The 22,107-nt window shown below is 42.0% G+C and overlaps 1 protein-coding gene across 5 annotated transcripts in view; it reads left to right on the top strand.

Annotated features, from left to right (window-relative positions):
* The window catches only part of LOC137333039 (cohesin subunit SA-2), a 150,056-nt gene extending 129,008 nt beyond the window's left edge, over positions 1-21,048 (top strand). For 4 of the 5 annotated variants that reach the window (XM_067997131.1, XM_067997129.1, XM_067997127.1 and 1 more), the window contains 5 exons: positions 11,295-11,478; positions 15,010-15,117; positions 17,569-17,695; positions 17,777-17,854; positions 19,647-21,048. In XM_067997131.1, coding sequence (XP_067853232.1) covers positions 11,295-11,478; positions 15,010-15,117; positions 17,569-17,695; positions 17,777-17,854; positions 19,647-19,670 — 521 coding nt within the window. In that variant the 3' untranslated portion in view covers positions 19,671-21,048. The remainder of the gene's footprint in view (positions 1-11,294; positions 11,479-15,009; positions 15,118-17,568; positions 17,696-17,776; positions 17,855-19,646) is intronic. The other variant, XM_067997128.1, reaches the window with a different exon arrangement.
* Positions 21,049-22,107: the final 1,059 nt, after the last annotated feature.

The raw sequence follows: 22,107 nt of genomic DNA, 5'->3' as shown, positions 1-22,107 counted from the left end.
CAATAAATGCCGGCCTCGCCAGCGACGCCCACATCCCATGAACAAATAAAAAAAAAATCAGGGACTGAATCTTGGGCATTTCTAGATTGCATGGCAACTATTTTCTACTTCTGTGCCTCTACTCTTGACTAATACTGTGCTGTCTGATTGCTTGTCTAATGTCAAACCATGGACAAGCCAGAACTTTCTCCAAATGAACACTGGTAGGACTGAAATAAAAACAGGAAATGATGGAATCACTCAGCAGGTCAGGCAGCATCTGTGGAGAGAGAAACAGAGTTAACGTTTCAGGTCGATGAACTTTAATCAGAACTGAAGCCTTGTTGATTCCCAGCAGGAATTTTACACTCTAGCCCTCCGATTCTATCCTCCTCCCAGTTTCTTATTCAGGCTAAAACAGATGATGCACAATGTCAGTGCCTTGTTTGACCTTGAGCTGAGTGTCAAATATATATCACCAGACAGCCTGTTTCCACCTCTAACATCACCTCCCTATTTACCTACCTTCTCCTTCCCCCACTGCAGCTGAACACACACTTATGCTTTTGTGACCTCCAGGCATGACTCGCCTATGCTCTCCTCACCGGATTCCTGATCTATACCGTACATAAATTCCAAAATTCCCCACTAAACATGATTGGTGCAGAACAAAGTAGGTTTCTCAGGGGTGAGGGGGAAAAAAAGAAAATTTCAAATGTAGAAGAGCAGCTTTTTGCCTTTGACTTCAACCCTAAAATGTCAATTAATTTCTGTTCTAATGCATAATAAATTGCTGATTTGATCATTTTTTGTGTTGGGCAGGTGAAGGTGTTCCACAAGAGATTGAGAGCTGCTATTATTTGCCTAATAGAAATATCCAAACATGGGAGGGAATATTTCAGGAGCCCCAGGGCTATAAGGGTGACCTTCACCTTATTACCAGCTGCATGCATAGTACAAACATAAGAACATAAGAAATAGGAGCAGGAGTAGGCCAATCGGCCCCTCGAGCCTGCTCCGCCATTCAATAAGATCATGGCTGATCTGATCCTAACCTCAAATCTAAATTCATGTCCAATTTCCTGCCCGCTCCCCGTAACCCCTAATTCCCTTTACTTCTAGGAAACTGTCTATTTCTGTTTTAAATTTATTTAATGATGTAGCTTCCACAGCTTCCTGGGGCAGCAAATTCCACAGACCTACTACCCTCTGAAGAAGTTTCTCCTCATCTCAGTTTTGAAAGAGCAGCCCCTTATTCTAAGATTATGCCCCCTAGTTCTAGTTTCACCCATCCTTGGGAACATCCTTACCGCATCCACCCGATCAAGCCCCTTCACAATCTTATATGTTTCAATAAGATCGCCTCTCATTCTTCTGAACTCCAATGAGTAGAGTCCCAATCTACTCAACCTCTCCTCATATGTCCGCCCCCTCATCCCCATGATGAACCGAGTGAACTTTCTTTGTACTGCCTCGAGAGCAAGTATGTCTTTTCTTAAGTATGGAGACCAAAACTGTATGCAGTATTCCAGGTGCGGTCTCACCAATTCTTATATAACTGCTGCAATACTTCCCTGTTTTTATATTCTATCCCCCGAGCAATAAAAGCCAACATTCCGTTGGCCTTCTTGATCACCTGCAGCACCTGCATACTAACTTTTTGATCTTCTTGCATTAGGACCCACAGATCCCTTTGTACTGCAGTACTTTCCAGTTTCTCACCTATAAGATAATAACTTGCTCTCTGATTTTTCCTGCCAAAGTGCATAACCTCACATTTTCCAATATGGTATTGTATTGCATCTGCCAAATCTCCGCCCACTCACCCAGCCTGTCTATATCCCCCTGTAGGTTTTTTATGTCCTCCTCACTCTCCACTTTCCCTCCCATCTTTGTATCATCTGCAAACTTTGATACGTTACACTCGGTCCCCTCCTCCAAATCGTTAATATAGATTGTAAAGAGTTGGGGACCCAGCACCGACCCCTGCGGAACACCACTGGCTACTGGTTGCCAGTCCGAGAATGAACCATTTATCCCAACTCTCTGCTTCCTGTTAGATAACCAATCCTCCACCCATGCCAGAATATTACCCCCAATCCAGTGATTCTTTATCTTGAGCAATAATCTTTTATGTGGCACCTTGTCGAATGCCTTCTGGAAGTCTAAATACACTACGTCCACTGGTTCCCCTTTATCCACCCGGTACGTTATGTCCTCAAAGAACTCAGGCAAATTTGACAGACATGACTTCCCCTTCGTAAAGTTATGCTGACTTTGTCCTATTAAATTATGTTTATCCAAATGTTCCGCTACTGTCTCCTTAATAATAGACTCCAAAATTTTACCCACCACAGATGTTAGGCTAACTGGTCTATAATTTCCAGCTTTCTGCCTACTTTACCTTCTCTGCCCCCCTCCCCCATTCTAGTTTTGTCTTTACTGGGGATGCAGGAACTTCAGGAGTGGTGCAAACCTGCATTTTCCCATGTCAAATATGAAAACACATTAGCCTGGGCACAGGCAGAGTTTGTGCCAATACCCCAAGAAGGGACACTTCTTTCCCAAACCATAGCATATGTGGCCCACTGTGCTCGATGATTGATAGATAACCAAGACATAATTTTCTGACCGTAACACTGTGTTGGCAGACTGTTTTATTGTCGAGGGCACCACAGCCGAGCCCAAATCCTATTCTCACCTGAAGATCGCACATGCACGCTTTCCAGCAGGAGTCATTGGATAGCAATCCGGAGTGAGATCCTCTCCTTCTCATTTCTTCTCCTTGCTCCCCCCATCCAAGTCTATGGTCATTAAGGCCAGTTGTAGTGCCCTAACTGCCTAGCACAGAGTCAGAATCCAACTTGGGACCTTCTGGTTTATGTGACTTAGTACATTTACCCACTTGGCCGTTGTTGAAATCTATGCAAGTGACTTTTAATGAGACACTTGAGTGTCTTGTAAACAGTAACCACGTGTGTGCAGGATTTGGCATAAACCCGCAACCGTAAATGCTGACTTACAAGCTCAATAACGTCAAAACACTTCAGACTTTGCCTATGATTTTATCAGGGCTTCTTGTCACGCAACACTAAGTTCTTTGAAGTTAGGCATGCAGAGATCTTCAAGTTTAATTTTACTAGCTCAGACATATCAAGGTATTTAACTACATTTTACTTTGTTCCCTCAGACACTAGTTCCCTTCACAAAGGGACATGTTGGATACTGATACTGATCCGTCCATGGCATGCACCACCTCAGTCATGGGATATCTTCGATAGTACCAGAACCAGTTGTCAAATTTATTTGATGAGTTTGCCTGGCTTCTATTTAGTAAGCCTTTTCTTCAATGGCAAAAGTATTATTGCACTAAATATAATGGAACCAATGAAGGCAACCAATTTCATGGCAACTGGGAAGGGTTTTTTTTTAAAAAAGTGCACTTAGTTGCACTTCACTACTGATCTTGATGTTTCTTGCATCTCTGCCCACTCGGTATTCCAATTTCAGATATAAATACATGAAAATACTACTTGTGTTAAATTATCCTGTATTTGTAGTACAAAATAAGGGCAGTGGATGCAGTAATTGTTTCCACATTTGACACTGGGGTTCTTTTGCAAATAAATATGATTAAAGATCTGTCTCTGTATTTGTAACAACCGACAATTACCAAAGGAAGAAAATAATTCAGCACAACAGCCAGTTATAAAATTCATTAACTGAATAAGATTGCATAGATGAGTTTTATAGACTTGTAGCAAAGTAAAAGTGAGCTATGTGTACTGGGCTCCCCACCCCTTCCTGCTGGAGTGAATGTTCCAGCCTAGGTGTAATAGTAAAAGTATTTCCAATACTATATTTTTTTCCCACTTCTCCATTTTGTCAAATGACAAGGATCTGCTTATTGAAGCATTATTTGCATGAGTTCAGTGAATGTATTGTAAAGGATTTTTACAGTGTGAATGGGATCAAATGCCCATATGTTTCTATTTATCACTGTGGTTTACAGTTAAATTATTTGAATAATGCAGAGTTAAACCAGAATTTGAGTTTAAGGAAAATTATGTGTATTTTAAAAAAATTTAATTTTAGTCTAGTTATGCTTTATTTACAACTTTCAAAATTAATTGCATTCCCATAGCTTGGGGAGGAGTACTCTTTAAATGTCTGAGATATTTAATATATATGTTCAAGTTAATTCTGCAGTTAGAATTTTTTCAGAAATTTCAATGACTTATATTGCAGAAATATTTATAAACTCATCATGGGAGGTAAAACTGTTCTTAACTGGTGACATCCTTCAGATTCCTGGTTGTTAAAAGTGCGTATAAAGCACAATTGCCTTCTACCATCTTACCAGAAATTTCCATGTTTAATAATTCAGATTAATACCATTTAATCAACCCACACAATGCAGTTAGCTGAAGAATGAGCTAGTGGCAATTTCTCTTCAGAAATTATTTCAATTTAGTTGTCAATATAGAATGATGTTTTCCCAAAAACTGCAAACCCATTTCAAAAGAATGGATTCATGATTTCATTACACATAGCTCACAGAGGAAATCTTCCCCATCATTACCACCCTCTTTGGTCAGGAAAGCAAGGCAGAGAGCCTAGAGAGATAGTTTCATGTTCTTTCAGTTCCCTTCAGGAGGTGTGTTTGAGAATTTTTTAGCTTTTTTTTGGTCTGTCTAATGCATGGAGAAACCCTTCCCTATGCTTAAGGGTCTCCAACCTAAGCTACTGCGATTCATATGGATAGAGTTTCTGTTTGCCTGATATGGAGAGTGCACACTCTTTCCGTAGGGAGGCACTCCACTTATCCAAGTCGTGAGAGCTTAGGTGTAGGCTCACAACCACCAAGGCTTTGGGACCATCTGCTAAAGTTGTGCAATTTACCACCAATAAGCTTCCTGTTTCTCCAGCTAGGACCACCCTACCCATTAGGATATACGTTTTCAGAGGTATCTGGAGCCAGATGGGAAGAATCCTTTCCTTCAGTGACAGGTCTACCATTCCAGGCTAGTTTAAATAAGCTATGCTGGCTGGTCAATAATCAAAAATTGCACCTGGAGTACTGTGCACCTGCCTGGCTCAGGCATGGATGGCCACATCTGCTGTGAAGGATTGACTCTGTTCCAAACTTCCATCACCGTACACATCATCTTGCACCCATTTCAGCCCCAAATAAAGTCTCCTCTGCTCACCTTGATGAAAAAGAATTGTTGGTTGGTCAGACAACTGACAAGTGCTGGTTTGAGTCCTCACCAGGCAGTCAGCAGATTCCAGGAACTCCTCACTAACAGTAATGAAGAGCAGCATATCTCACCGTAATAAGTCATTGCATTGCTGCCATCTTTCTTTCCGCAACATGGAGTCTCACCATACCTATTGTACAGTGGTATCACCAGTTGGAGGTACAGAGCTTCATTAGAAACTGCTTGCAACTCTGCAACCCAAAAGTGGTAGACGTGGATACACAAACATGTCATCTTCTAGTCAGCTGCCAGATAATACTTTCTAGCACTTGTTGTGCTGAATCTTGGCAAGTCCTCATCAGCTATAGGACATCTGTGTTATAAATTGGATAGCCAAGTGGTGAGGATAGAATACTAGAGCCTGGTTTTCAGTTGCTTCCAAGCCTTTATTCACAGAGATCCCCCTGACACACACACCACAACCTAGCTCTCATAAAAAGGATACAAGAGAGTCCCCAATTGACACACACCACCTGAATACAATTAACACTATTTGATATAAATCACATGATACAATTAACAATCTGCCTTCAACATGGTGGAAGGGCCTACAAGATTAGCTTATAATATATCAGCCACCTTGCTGATAGACGTCCATGCTCAGTTTCCACTTGTGGAGAGACCAAAACTGGGGGCCATAAATATAAGCTTGTCACTAATAAATCCAATAGGGAATTCAAGAGAAACTTCTTTACCCAGAGAGTGGTAAGAATGTGGAACTTGGTACCACAGGAGTAGTTGAGGCGAATAGCATAAATGCATTTAAGGGGAAGCTAGATAAACACATGAGGGAGAAAGGAATAGAAGGTTATGCTAATAGGGTTAGATGAAGAGGGGTGGGAGAAGGCTCGTGTGGAGAATAAACACCGGGATGGACCAGCTGGGCCGAATGGCCTGCTTCTGTGCTGTACATTCTATGTAATGCTATGTACTTCCTTATTCATCGTCAACTGCTCATAAAAGTATTCATATGAGGGAGGGGCTTTGGCAAAGCAACATGTCTGCCATGAAGTTGACACTCCCTCCAGGGTTCAGATGACATGTTGCTGTAAGCCAGAGCCCTCCTTTCCTACACTCTTTCTCCCCCAGCCCTCCACAAATCCACCTCACAGCTTGGTCCCGGATCTAGCACATGATCTGAAGGAAGCTCTTCCGGTGCATGCTTCAGGGAGTTTGAGCAATATTGGGAAGATCCCTGCATCTAAAAACAAGTTGTGTCTCCAACATAGCTGGCAGACTGGAATTCACATTTGGGGTTCCCAGTTTAAAAAAAACAAAGTGGTATTCCTTGTCGACCACCCAGTACCACACGCACTCTTGTTTTCTCGGGGTTTGGGGGGAGTAAAACAGAATTTATATTTATTAAGATGACTGTTGGGCTGTAATCATAACTAGGCTGGTCATGGATACCTCACAATGTCGTTAATGGTCTCTTCCCTTTGCCAGCTTCTACATCTGTCTTTTATTCAGGTCTTTGCATAAAGAACCCCTCAACCCTCCTTTGACCATCCAAATGGTTACATTGCCAGCTAAGATCCATTCCATCACCTTCCGAGGGCACCAAACCTCAGTAATACAGCACACGTGACCTGTTAACCAGTCTTCTCCCTTTAATGTGCTTTGTTAAAATCTTGTCTGGTGGGGAATGCCATCGCATACAAGGCTACGGACCAAATGCTGGAATATGGGATTAGAGTAGACAGGGCTGATGGCCGGCGCGGACACGATGGGCCGAAGGGCCTCAATCCGTGCTGTATAACTCTATGACTCTATGAATAGAACTTTTTTTTTTACCTAGTGTCAGTAATAAACCCCCTTGGCCAGCATGAGTTAAATGCAGTTAAGATTTATTTTCCTAATTGCCTGAACAAGGTAGCTTCTATCGTCTTCCTTTTCCCTCTCCACGTTTGAAAATCTTCTTTAATTTATACTGATGCAAAATTTTCTACAGACATCCTTCTAACCACTGAGTCAAACTGAAAATTTAGTACCAAGTAATGGTCACTTTTGGACTCTCAGCACTGGCTTAAAAATGGCCGAACACATATCACTAAACAGCCATCCAAAAGAAGAAACTTTCATCCCATCAATCTAGTCTGGATCCAAACCTTGGTCCCGCATCTGGAAGGATAGTTCACCTATCCACTGTGTACCCCAGTCTCTTCTCATGAACCCACCTTGTTATACACACACAGGCTTTCTTAAAAGGACTGCACATTGAACTAACACTGAATGTAAGAATGTACACATAGGTGAATACAGGACATCAAGCAAGCGTTCACATTACAGCATTTAATGTTCAAGGCTATTGAATCATGCTTTGGCTTGCTCCGTCCATTAGCACTACATTTGGACATAAACTTTTAAGTATGCTATATTAACATTTCCTGCTCAATGACCATAATGTATAGGTGAAACAAAACGCTGCTGTACTAATGGTGCTGTCCCAATGAATAAAGAGATATGAGTTTGAACCCATGATTATCCACACACTCAGTTGGAGCCAGATTGTTCAGAGCAGCATTTGCTCTGTGTCTGCTCTAGAGAAAAATTGGAGGGCAACATAATCGATGTCAGGCTTGTGCAGTTCTTATCAACTGATTTTTTTTTTATTCGTTCATGGGATGTGGGCATCGCTGGTGAGGCCAGCATTTATTGCCCATCCCTAATTGCCCTTGAGAAGGTGGTGGTGAGCCGCCGCCTTGAACCGCTGCAGTCCGTGTGGTGATGGTTCTCCCACAGTGCTGTTAGGAAGGGAGTTCCAGGGATTTTGACCCAACGGCGATATATTTCCAAGTCGGGATGGTGTATGACTTGGAGGGGAACGTGCAGGTGGTGTTGTTCCCATGTGCCTGCTGCTCTTGTCCTTCCAGGTGGTAGAGGTCGCGGGTTTGGAAGGTGCCGTCGAAGAATCCTTGGCGAGTTGCTGCAGTGCATCCTGTGGATGGTGTACACTGCAGCCACTGTGCGCCGGTGGTGGAGGGAGTGAATGTTTAGGGTGGTGTATGGGGTGCCAATCAAGCGGGCTGCTTTGTCCTAGATGGTGTCGAGCTTCTTGAGTGTTGTTGGAGCTGCACTCATCCAAGCAAGTGGAGAGTATTCCATCACACTCCTGACTTGTGCCTTGTAGATGGTGGAGAGGCTTTGGGGAGTCAGGAGATGAGTCACTCGCCACAGAATACCCAGCCTCTGACCTGCTCTTTTAGCCACAGAATTTATATGGCTGGTCCAGTTAAGTTTCTGGTCAATGCTGACCCCCAGGATGTTGATGGTGGGGGATTCGGCAATGGTAATGCCATTGAATGTCAAGGGGAGGTGGTTAGACTCTCTCTTGTTGGAGATGGTCATTGCCTGGCATGTGTCTGGCGCGAATGTTACTTGCCACTTATGAGCCCAAGCGTGGATGTTGTCCAGGTCTTGCTGCATGCGGGCTCGGACTGCTTCATTATTTGAGGGGTTGCGAATGGAACTGAACACTGTGCAATCATCAGCGAACATCCCCATTTCTGAACTTATGATGGAGGGAAGGTCATTGATGAAGCAGCTGAAGATGGTTGGGCCTAGGACACTGCCCTGAGGAACTCCTGCAGCAATGTCCTGGGGCTGATGATTGGCCTCCAACAACCACTACCATCTTCCTTTGTGCTTGGTATGACTCCAGCCACTGGAGAGTTTTCCCCCTGATTCCCATTGACTTCAATTTTACTAGGGCTCCTTGTTGCCACACTCGGTCAAATGCTGCCTTGATGTCAAGGGCAGTCACTCTCGCCTCACCTCTGGAATTCAGCTCTTTTGTCCATGTTTGGACCAAGGCTGTAATGAGGTCTGGAGCCGAGTGGTCCTGGCGGAACCCAAACTGAGCATCAGTGAGCAGGTTATTGGTGAGTAGGTGCCGCTTGATAGCACTGACGACGACACCTTCCATCACTTTGCTGATGATTGAGAGTAGACTGATGGGGCGGTAATTGGCTAGATTGGATTTGTCCTGCTTTTTGTGGACAGGACATACCTGGGCAATTTTCCACATTGTCAGGTAGATGCCAGTGTTGTCGCTGTACTGGAACAGCTTGGCTAGAGCTGCAGCTAGTTCTGGAGCACAAATCTTCAACACTACGGCTGGGATGTTGTCGGGGCCCATAGCCTTTGCTGTATCCAGTGCACTCAGCCGTTTCTTGATATCACGTGGAGTGAATCGGATTGGCTGAAGACTGGCTTGTGTGATGGTGGGGATATTTGGGAGGAGGCCGAGATGGATCATCCGCTCGACACTTCTGGCTGAAGATGGTTATCTTTTGCGCTCATGTGCTGGACTCTGCCATCATTGAGGATGGGGATGTTTGCAGAGCTTCCTCCTCCCGTTAGTTGTTTAATTGTCCATCACCATTCACGATTGGATGTGGCAGGACTGCAGAGCTTTGATCTGATCCGTTGTTTGTGGAATCGCTTAGCTCTGTCTATAGCATGTTGCTTCCGCTGTTTAGCATGCATGTAGTCCTGAGTTGTAGCTTCACCAGGTTGGCACCTCATTTTTAGGTACGCCTGGTGCTGCTCCTGGCATGCTCTTCTACACTCCTCATTGAACCAGGGTTGATCCCCTGGCTTATTGGTAATGGTAGAGTGAGGAATATGCCAGGCCATGAGGTTACAGATTGTGCTGGAATACAATTCTGCTGCTGCTGATGGCCCACAGCACCTCATGGATACCCAGTTTTGAGCTGCTAGATCTGATCTGAATCTATCCCATTTAGCATGGTGGTAGTGCCACTCAACACGTTGGATGGTGTCCTCAGTGCGAAGACGGAACTTCGTCTCCACGAGGACTGTGCGGTGGTCACTCCTACCAATACTGTCTTGGCAGATGCATTTGCGACAGGTAGATAGGTGAGGACGAGGTCAAGTAAGTTTTTCCCTCGTGTTGGTTCGCTCACCACCTGCCGCAGGCCCAGTCTGGCAGCTATGTCCTTCAGGCCTCGGCCAGCTCGGTCGGTAGTGGTGCTACCGAGCCACTCTTGGTGATGGACATTGAAGTCCCCCACCCAGAGTACATTTTGTGCCCTTGCTACCCTCAGTGCTTCCTCCAAGTGGTGCTTAACATGGAGGAGGACTGATTCATCAGCTGAAGGAGGGTGGTAGGTGATAATCAGCAGGAGGTTTCCTTGCCCATGTTTGACCTGATGCCATGAGGTTTCATGGGGTCAAGAGCCAATGTTGAGGACTCCCAGGGCCACTCCCTCCTGACTGTATATCACTGTACTGCCACCTCTGGTGAGTCTGTCCTGCCAGTGGGAGAGGACATACCCAGGGATGGGGATGGTGATGGAAGAGTCTGGGACGTTGGCTGAAAGGTATGATTCTGTGAGTATGGCTATGTCAGGCTGTCGCGTGACTAGTCTGTGGGACAGCTCTCTCAATTTTGGCACAAGTCCCCAGATGTTAGTGAGGAGGACTTTGCAGGGTTGACTGGGCTTGGTTTGCCGTTGTCTGATGCCGGGTGGTCCGTCCGGTTTTATTCTTATGACTTTTTTCAGCGAGATTTTACAACTGAGTGGCTTGCTAGGCCATTTCAGAGGGCAGTTAAGAATCAACCACATTGCTGTGGGTCTGGAGTCACATATAGGCCAGACCAGGTAAGGATGGCAGGTTTCCTCCCCTGAAGGACATTAGTGAACCAGATGGGTTTTTACGACAATCCGGTAGTTTCATGGCCACCATTACTGATACTAGTATTTTAATTCCAGATTTTTATTTAATTAATTGAATTTAATTAATTGAATTTAAATTTCCCCAGCTGCCGTGGCGGGATTTGAACTCATGACTCCGGATTATTAGTCCAGTTTTAGAGTATCATTCGCAGATGTGCGCTGTCACTTCCCCCAAAACCCTCAGTTGGAGGGAAATGTGTGGGGATGGATCCTGAAAGGAAGGGGGAGGGGAGAAGATGAAATAAGCACATTGTTTTTTTTACAGCCTTCTTAATTGGTTCACCAGGTTAATAGCTTTTGTGGTTATGTTGGGATAATTAAACAGCTGAATTATTCTGTGCAAATTTCATAGCAGAGGAAAGCAATGATGGATCATGGATCAGCAGAGAACATTCTTTGCAGTCACCACTCATGATGCAAACCCCACAGTTGACCTCCACTGTTATGAGAGAGCCGAAGAGGCTGCGGCCTGAAGAAGAAAGTTACTTGGGGGTATACCAAATGCCACAACATCATCAGCCTCATGTGGACTACAAGTAAGTGTACAGTTGGTTTTATTATTTACAAATACTTTGAACCTTCCCCTCAGTTGTTTGTGTTCGCAATAAAATCCTGCAGCCACAAATTCATTTCTTCATGGCAACGCTTTAAATCACAGTGACAGTAAAGTAGCCTTTATTCAGTTACACACAATCTTGTTTTGTTCAGATATGTTTTAAATTGTCATCAGTCGATAGTTAATTTAATTTTTGGTATATTAAGAAAAAATGAAAGCAGGTAAGAAAGCCAAAGAGATTAATTCCTCACTTACTTCCTCTCTATCCTTCCAGCCTTTGGTGAGGGTATCAATTCCAATTTTTCTCTGGGCCATTAAGCCACATGAGGCAGTGTTTAAGTGACCTGTTCTCAGCCCTTTTTCTGATTATGCTTTTGATCAGGCAGCTACAAGGAAGAGTCTGACAAAAGTTTTTCTAATTTCCCTTCCATTTCAACCTTTTCCTGAAAGCAGTTGCCAACCTTATGTTCAGCATCTCCCCATAGCTTTATGGCTGAAATCAACTCATGGCATGTAAGGATCAAACCTGGGTACATGGCTGGCTACATAGCACAGTGAATTTGACATCAGCTTTACACCTAATGGATGTGGGTTCACAACAATACTGCCCTTTATTCAGAACTGGTTCGTACTAAATTGCCAGTCTCATTCCGAAAGCCCCTTAATGTGGCTGGGTTGGGAAATAGAAAATTGTCACACAGTTAGTTAGTGGATGGAGGGTGCGCTTCCCAGCTTGGCTTTGAGGCACATTGGAGCTTTATTCTGCATCTAATTATGATGTACCTGACGAGTGTGTGTGTTTGTCTGTGTCTGTCGTCTTTTCATCCTTTCTTTCTTTTCTTTCGTCCTTTTTCTTTCGTCCCTCCCTCCCTCCCTCCCCTCTCGCTTTCACTCACTCACTCTCTCACACACACACTCAGTTTGAAAAAAATCCTTGTTCAGTGATGATGCAAAAGTGTTGTGCCTGTTTATCAGCACTACACCAGAACAGGAGTAGGCTATCCAGCCCCTCGAGCATGTTTCACCATTCAATTAGATCATGGCTGATCTGTACCTCAACTCCATTTAACTGCCATTGCTCCATATCCCTCGATACCCTTATCCTATTGAATCCCGTAACAATTTTAAACATCTCATTATCATTTTAAAACTAATCCTGAGCTATATCTAACCAGTATTTTGAAAAATCAGTATTTGGCAGGTATTTAGCAGCTTTCAAAGAATGTTAGAATCATAGAATCATAGAAGTTTACAACATGGAAACAGGCCCTTCGGCCCAACATGTCCATGTCGCCCAGTTTATACCACTAAGCTTGTCCCAATTGCCTGCACTTGGCCCATATCCCTCTATACCCATCTTACCCATGTAACTGTCCAAATGCTTTTTAAAAGACAAAATTGTACCCGCCTCTACTACTGCCTCTGGCAGCTCGTTCCAGACACTCACCACCCTTTGAGTGAAAAAATTGCCCCTCTGGACCCTTTTGTATCTCTCCCCTCTCACCTTAAATCTATGTCCCCTCGTTATAGACTCCCCCACCTTTGGGAAAAGATTTTGACTATCTACCTTATCTATGCCCCTCATTATTTTATAGACTTCTATAAGATCACCCCTTAACCTCCTACTCTCCAGGGAAAAAAGTCTCAGTCTATCCAACCTCTCCCTATAAGTCAAACCATCAAGTCCCGGTAGCATCCTAGTAAATCTTTTCTGCACTCTTTCTAGTTTAATAATATCCTTTCTATAATAGGGTGACCAGAACTGTACACAGTGTGGCCTTACTAATGTCTTGTACAACTTCAACAAGACATCCCAACTCCTGTATTCAATGTTCTGACCAATGAAACCAAGCATGCTGAATGCCTTCTTCACCACCCTATCCACCTGTGACTCCACTTTCAAGGAGCTATGAACCTGTACTCCTAGATCTCTTTGTTCTATAACTCTCCCCAACGCCCTACCATTAACGGAATAGGTCCTGGCCCGATTTGATCTACCAAAATGCATCACCTCACATTTATCTAAATTAAACTCCATCTGCCATTCATCGGCCCACTGGCCCAATTTATCAAGATCCCGTTGCAATCCTAGATAACCTTCTTCACTGTCCACAATGCCACCAATCTTGGTGTCATCTGCAAACTAACTAACCATGCCTCCTAAATTCTCATCCAAATCATTAATATAAATAACAAATAACAGCAGACCCAGCACCGATCCCTGAGGCACACCGCTGGTCACAGGCCTCCAGTTTGAAAAACAACCCTCTACAACCACCCTCTGTCTTCTGTCGTCAATCCAATTTTGTATCCAATTGGCTACCTCACCTTGGATCCCGTAAGATTTAACCTTATGTAACAACCTACCATGCGGTACCTTGTCAAAGGCTTTGCTAAAGTCCATGTAGACCATGTCTACTGCACAGCCCTCATCTATCTTCTTGGTTACCCCTTCAAAAAACTCAATCAAATTCGTGAGACATGATTTTCCTCTCACAAAACCATGCTGACTGTTCCTAATCAGTCCCTGCCTCTCCAAATGCCTGTAGATCCTATCTCTCAGAATACCCTCTAACAACTTACCCACTACAGATGTCAGGCTCACCGGTCTGTAGTTCCCAGGCTTTTCCCTGCCGCCCTTCTTAAACAAAGGCACAACATTTGCTACCCTCCGATCTTCAGGCACCTCACCTGTAGCTGTCGATGATTCAAATATCTCTGCTAGGGGACCCGCAATTTCCTCCCTAACCTCCCGGGATACATTTCATCAGGTCCTGGAGATTTATCTACCTTGATGCGCGTTAAGACTTCCAGCACCTCCCTCTCTAATATGTAAACTCCTCAAGACATCACTATTTATTTCCCCAAGTTCCATAACATCCATGCCTTTCTCAACCGTAAATACCGATGTGAAATATTCATTCAGGATCTCACCCATCTCTTGTGGTTCCGCACATAGATGACCTTGTTGATCCTTAAGAGGCCCTACTCTCTCCCTAGTTACTCTTTTGCCCTTTATGTATTTGTAGAAGCTCTTTGGATTCTCCTTTGCCTTATCTGCCAAAGCAATCTCATGTCCCCTTTTTGCCCTTCTGATTTCTCTCTTAACTCTACTCCGGCAATCTTTATACTCTTCAAGGGATCCACTTGATCCCAGCTGCCTATGCATGTCATATGCCTCCTTCTTCTTTTTGACTAGGGCCTCAATCTCCCGAGTCATCCAAGGTTCCCTACTTCTACCAGCCTTGCCCTTCACTTTGTTAGGAAACATTTTATTTTAAAAATCGCTACAGAATGTCTCAACAAGAAAGCTAAACAGCATAAATGCAGCTTAGAATTTTTGTCCTGTAAAGGATTATTGGTGTAGAAAATCTACAGATACATTTATACAATATAATACAGTAACCCCAATTGCATCTCAGAGTTCTCTAACTCTGACTTAATGAAACAAATTAAGAACTCAGATTCAGTTTATTATATTTCTTTATATATTTCTGTCTCTTTTGTCCAGTACTCAGATGTCCTGGTTGATTGCTCAGAGACAACAAGAGGAAGCAAGACAACAAGAGCGAGCTGCAATGAATTATGTTAAATTAAGATCCAATCTGCAACATGCTATGTAAGTCTTCAGCCAATGCTGGAAAAAAATTTTACATGATAGTACTGTAAGTGAAATTAGAAATTTTTGTCCCATCCATGACCATGCTACTTTTCTCAGTTTATACATTTAATTACGCCATCTGGTTAGATTTCTTCGTTAAAATAGTATCTGTTATAGGAAATAAAATAATGAAAATTATTTTCCATTTGCATGTACCCTTACTAACTCACTACGTAGCTTTTATCTCTCCTCTCCGCTTCTGAACGTATTTAGCGCACAATTGGTTTAGCCATTCATCGCAAGATCTGGCTGGACCATATCAAGCACTATCAGCCCCTGCTTTCCTCTGCCAAAACTGCTCACTTCCAGGATTATCCTGGAATGCAAGGATAATCTCCGGCTTCTTTTCTCTACTACCAACCATCTCCTTAAACCCCTCTATCCTACCACCTCCAACAACAAGTGCGAGGAATTCATGAATTACTTTGTCCGTTCAGCTGCCTCTGTTGCATTCCTCCTTTCCCCTTGTCCACGAAGCCAAGCTTCTCCCCGCCCTAACTCTGTACTCGCATCTTTCCTAACTCTCCCCATGCCCTCTCTGAGCTCATCTTGTCCATGAAACCCATCTCCTGCTCTCTTGATCCTATTCCCACTAAACTGCTGACCATCCATCTTCCCTTCCTGGCCTCCATGCTAGCTGATGTTGTGAACGATTCCCTCCCCGTCACTTTCAAATCTGCCGTTATCACCCTTTCCTCAAAAAAAAAACACGCTTCACCCTTCTGTCCTTGAAAACTACTGCCCCATCTCCAACCTCCCTTTCTCTCAAGTCCTTGAATGTGTTGTTGCCTCCCAAATCCATGCCCATCTTTCCCACAGCTTCATGTTTGAACCGCTCCATTCAGGTTTCCGCCCTTGCCACAGCACTGAAACGGCCCTAATCAAAGTCACAAATGACACCCACTTTGACTGATCATGGTGCACTAATCCTCCTCATCCTTCTCGGCCTATCTTCAGCCTTCGACATGGTTGACCATACCATCCTCCTCCGTTGTCCAGCCCTCGCCTGGTTCCACTCTTAATCTATCCAGTCGTAGCCAGAGAATCTCCCTCAATGACTTCTCTTCTCAGCCCTGCAACGTTACCTCTGGCATCACCCAAGGATCTCCCCTTGGACCCCTCCTATTTCTCATCTACATGCTGCCTCATGGCGACATCATACGAAGACATGATGTCAGATTCCACATGTTCTCTGACGACACCCAGCTCTACCTCACCACTATCTCTCTCGACACCTCCCCTGCCCCTGTGATGTCAGACTGTTTGTCCGACATCCAGTCCTGGATGAGCCACAAATTTTTCTTATTAAATATTGGGAAGACCAAAGCCATTGTCTTCGGACCCCGCCACAAACTCTGTTCCATAGCTACCGATTCCATCCTTCCTGGCCACATGTCTCTGGCTGAATCGGACTGTTTGCAAACTCGGTGTCTTGTTTGACCACGAGATGAGCTTCTGACCCCATATTCTTTCCATCACAAAAACCGGCTTGTAACATCGCCAGTCTCTGCCCCCATATCTGCTGCTGAAAACCTCATCCATGCCTTTGTTACCTCTAGACTAGCTCTCCTGGCCGACCTCCCATCTTCTACTCTCCATAAACTTGAGTTCTGCTGCCCTCATCCTAAACCCGCACCAAGTCCCACTCACCCATCACCTTCAGTCGCGTCAATAATTAGCCCCCTCCCCATGTTCACACTTGCTTCCCTGTGAAATAAAGAAAGCAGAACATTAAAAAGCAAACATCACAATAGATTTCTGTACTGTAACTGAAGGTATTTTTTAAACCGTGCACCTTTTTCACCTAGGGTCAGAAGAATAGAGAGAAAAATACACATTGCCACAGATTGAGACTTGTTTGTGCACTCAGCAAACCAAATTAACAAATCCAAAATACTAAATTAAATGGATATAGTCCTAAAAAATTCTTATTCTTAAAAATTCTTTATTTGGGACTGCCTTGTGTTTTCCCAGTGAGCTTTAATAACTTAATCGTTACTAGTATCAGCCATGGTACAAAAATAACGAGCAGATTAACAGACATGAGCTTTTGATGTCCAATTTTTCACTGTATTGCAATATTTGTTTGAATCAACTGCTTTTTAAAGAGGTGGAGTAACTTGGGGGTGGGATGAGGGTGGATAAATATGCTTGAAATATTCCCCCTCTGGAAAAAAATTGGATCTAAGCAAAATATGAATTCATCTATTACCCAATAGAAAATGTAAATTTTTTGGTATAGCAGAGACCCACCATTTCAGCCTGCAATATACTCCTGCAGCTGTCCTCGTACATAAAATATCCCCATTGCCTATTTTTCCAAAACATCTTGATGTATAGGTCAGGAGAGCAACCAATGACATGAGGACGACGTATTGGAGAATTCACAAGATAAATTTTATTTTCTAGTCGGCGTGGCACAGGTTTGATGGAGGATGATGAAGAGCCAATAGTGGAAGATGTGATGATGTCATCAGAGGGTCGTATTGAAGATCTCAATGAAGGCATGGATTTTGACACCATCGACATTGATCTGGTAATAAGATACAGAAAAAAGATTAGATTAACTTTTAGATTTTGAGCAAAAATTCTAAATAGAAGCTTTTTTTCTTTCTAGCCGCCATCCAAGAATAGACGTGAAAGAAATGAATTAAAACCAGATTTCTTTGACCCAGCCTCAATAATGGATGACTCGGTGAGTCTAAGTATCTTTTGTTAGCCTTCAGAATATTGCATTAAAGGCGGTGGTATTTCAGAGATGTTTGTGCGGTGTGGCCACATAATGCATTGGAGCATCAATATGTTGGAATGCCTGAGTTCCCAATCTCAGCCAAGTGATTGGGGAAAGTGCCAAGTGGGGCCAGGTACTTCTTGATGAAGAATGGGGTGAGGGGGGTGGTAGATGTCTGAGACATTCATCCTAGTGGCCTTAGTTAATGCTTGACCCAGAGAGACTAGGGAGAAGAAATAATTTGTAAGAAATATGGGTTGTAGGCTCCGGGGGAAAAAAGTTGTGTAATGGGTACAAACTGAACATGTATGAATTTTGCAGTTACTGCTAGTTACAGCTTAATCACATGAGTATTTGGTTATAGGAATATAAATCTTCCCCCAGTCCTCAACAAGTGAGGATGTATTTTTTGGTAAATTATGATGATTCGCTGCTCATTGAAATAGTCCTTTACCTGGATTGGGTTGTGGGGTGAGGGGGAGCTCAATGGTAACCCATCAAAGCAATTTCACAGTCTACCATGAGAAAACAAAATACTTTGTACAGAAGCTCTTATCTACAACTCTGATAGCTAGAAAAGTACACCAATTTAAACACTTGATTAAATTTTCTTAAGCAGTTTTCAGTGTTTCCATGGAGCAATGCTCCAGGCATCCTGGGGGTGATTTTAAACCTGAACGTGTGGGTTGGGGGCGAGTGGGAGTTGAAAATAGTTGTTTTTTGGGTCGTGACCGCAACCCGGCTTTATTTCCGGGCTTAACGTCAGCACGTAAAAGTACAGGCTTCCCACTGGGAATGCAAAGTCCGAAAATTTTGCAACCCCAAAAAAAAACGATATTCAACTCCCACCGCCCCCAAGCCACCCATTCTTGGGGTTTAAAATCCACCCCCCATGAGTCTCGGGTAGGCTGGTCTTTTCCTGCCCATCATTTTCGTATGTTTATATATTTTCAAGAGTCAACACTTAGCAGCTAAGGTGAATGTATTTGTAACGTGAATTTACAAAATTGTTAGAGGATCCTGACCTGGAGGGCTTCTGGCAGTTCTTCAAATTGGCATCTTTTATTTAATTAAAAAAAAAATTAAAATAGTATGTTGTATTCTTTTGATGGAAGTAGTATGTGCAGTGAACTATAATATATTTAAGCTACATTGGTAAATATGACCTACGCAAATCAATCCTGACTGCCACTGAATATTTGGGTCCTTTTCATCAGTGGAGTATATTTGCTTTAAGTATTGTAAACAATTTTACAACACCAAGTTATAGTCCAGCAATTTTATTTTAAATTCACAAGCTTTCGGAGGCTTCCTCCTTCGTCAGGTGAACGATGTGAAAATCATCGTTCACCTGACGAAGGAGGAAGCCTCCGAAAGCTTGTGAATTTAAAATAAAATTGCTGGACTATAACTTGGTGTTGTAAAATTGTTTACAATTGTCAACCCCAGTCCATCACCGGCATCTCCACATCATTGCTTTAAGTAATTAGCTCTGACTGTAGTTGTGCAAAATGTCCACTAGATGGCAACAGAACCTTAACTATTAAGATGACATAAATGTCTTATTCTAAGAATGCTAAATGGATGAAAAAAAATAATTTAACACATTAAACATAAATCTACCACTTGTGTTAAGCCCTTGAACATTACTTGCAATTATAACAAGATTTTGAAGTTTACTTTCCAGAATTACTTTAGTTGTACTTTTTGTTGAACTCTTGATCTAACAAAGGCTGTTGTTTCTGTTCCCTTTTAGGTCCTTGGAGTTTCAATGTTCTGAGGAAATGTCATTTTATGAATGAGATGAGAGGTAGTTTTAAAAGAAATATTTTGGTTAATGCAGTTAAACTATTAAAACTGTACAGATTTTCTCCTTTCAGGAGAATGCTTATTGGAGTTGTTCACTGTTCACCTAGATTAAGTGCTTTGAAGAGGCAGTTTGTTGCCTGATAAATTGATATTTTAAGAGACTGTAAAATTATGGAAGCAAGTTAAATTCCTTCCAGTAGTGCCACTGTATTGTGTCTCTGATTAAATGAGCTTGGTGTAGTATGTTTGAAAGTTTCTCTAAACAATTATTTGACTTGATAGAGTTTGGGAATAGGGAACTAAATTTTAAATAAAAAAATATATATATGATTGGTGCTGATTTTATAATTGCGAATCTTGTTCAGTTTTTCATACTTTGAAATTCCAAACAAAAGGACGAGGTTTAAAAATTATGATAAAAATTAACAGCGTCTAAAATAGCATGGATATTCATGCTTAAGTAATTTTTAAATTTGTATTTTATATTTTATTCACATCTGTCTTTGCAAGCAATCTTCAGGTTAAATGAACTACAGCTGGTCATAGTACATTTTGTTTTAATAATGTAAATTAGTTTGAAGATACTAGTTATCAAGAAAATTACCCATTTATGTTATTCCTTAAATTTGGGTTCATGTTTTTAATTTTTATGGTAAATTTTCCATCATAATTATAATAAAGTGTCTAATAACTCATAGAACGCTTTTCAACATTGTTCTGCAGTACTCTGGCAGCTGGTTATTTTATCAACTCTATGTTGACATTAACTTATAATAAAAAAAAATGTACATGACACTTCTTGCCGGTCTTCTTTCATCTATTAAGGTATTTTCTTTAAATCATTCCATGCCTTAAACTGCTTGCAGTGCATAACCTCCCAACCCCATCTGCTGCATAAATCTTCTGTTTATTTCAATTGGACAAATATTCGGCTTTATTTGCCAAAAATAAAAACTTGGCTATTGCATCAGATTTTATTATTAGTTCATTAGATATGCCATGAATAAATGGTTGTCTTCTGAGGAATAGTTTGCTTTTACACACTTTAAAAACATTGCTCATATTTGGCAGTACTGCCTTTAGTGTTCCTTACACCACTGCATTAAAGAACTGCTGAGGACTGTATATATGATTTTAAAAAATAAGTGAAAGCAGACTTTTCTACTTTTTAAAAAAAAAAGTGCGTTTCGTTGTAAAGGCAGTTCTTCAAGCTGTATGTTTTCAACCAACTGAAATGTTTTATATTTACCTTATCCTGTTGTCCTCCATATTTTGTTGTTCATTGTACTGTTCTGATTTGTATTTATGTCATGAAACAGTAACTTTTTGAATAAAATTTAAACCTAAAAGGTTGTGCAATGGTATTCATTGTACAGTGGCATTTCAAATATGTATACTTACATTTGAAATGTGTCTTTTGGAAGGAAGAATTAAATCTACCGCTGTATCTACAACAACTAACCTTTTTAAACTGGAGTACATATTTCTTGTGTAATCTGAGAAAGTGAACAGGATTGAGCAATCAGAATAAAAACATGCTCAGAATTAGCAAATTTATACAAAAAAAACCCCAAATGGATGAATCTAAAACATGCAGAAATATATTAAAAGAATGGTCAGGGTGGCAAAGCAAAACCTGGAAATGAACATGGCTACAGATGCAAAACTTGAGTCAGAAATTCTTTCACTACTATAACAATAAGAGGACAGTCAGATCAGAGGTGCAAAACTATAAAAGATACTAATTCTGCAAAAACTAAAATTATTATTGCTTCCAAATATTTATTAGGAAAGATATACACATCATGCTTAACCTAAATAGTAATAGTCCAAATCAATGTCTTTGACAAAAAGGGTGACAAATATACTCAGACAACTACAAACCCATTAGCTTTTCTTCAATCCGAGGTAATATAATGGAATCAATTATCAGGAATAAATTTGAAGATTACCTGTATGATAACCCAGTAAACAGCAGCCAACAGGAATTCATAGGGGAAAGATCACGTCTGATCAAACTCCTTGATTTATTTTTGAGGAATTGACATTCTAAGTGGACTGTGGAAATCTCTACGATGTGATGCACCTTGATTTCCAAACAAATATCTGACCAGATTCCAAACAAAAGGTCACTATTTAAGCTTAACACAGTGAGGATTCAAGGTAAACCTGGGAATGGATGAGAAATCGGCTGAATGATAGGAAACTGAAGGGACTTGTTGGAGGTGTTACGCTGAGTCGGGGCAAGTGCTGAGAAGGATGTCCCAGGGATCTGTTGGCGACCCCTGCTGTTTCTAATTTCAGTTAATGACTTGGATTCAGACGCTCATGTAAATTAGTCAAACTTGCTAACAATACCAAACTAAAAGTAACAGTTGAATCTGAGCAGGCACATTGGGAGCTACAAA

Source organism: Heptranchias perlo, chromosome 15 (genome assembly GCF_035084215.1).
Source record: "Heptranchias perlo isolate sHepPer1 chromosome 15, sHepPer1.hap1, whole genome shotgun sequence".
In the NCBI taxonomy this organism is placed as follows: domain Eukaryota; kingdom Metazoa; phylum Chordata; class Chondrichthyes; order Hexanchiformes; family Hexanchidae; genus Heptranchias; species Heptranchias perlo.
This window is presented reverse-complemented; position numbering and strand designations above follow the sequence as displayed.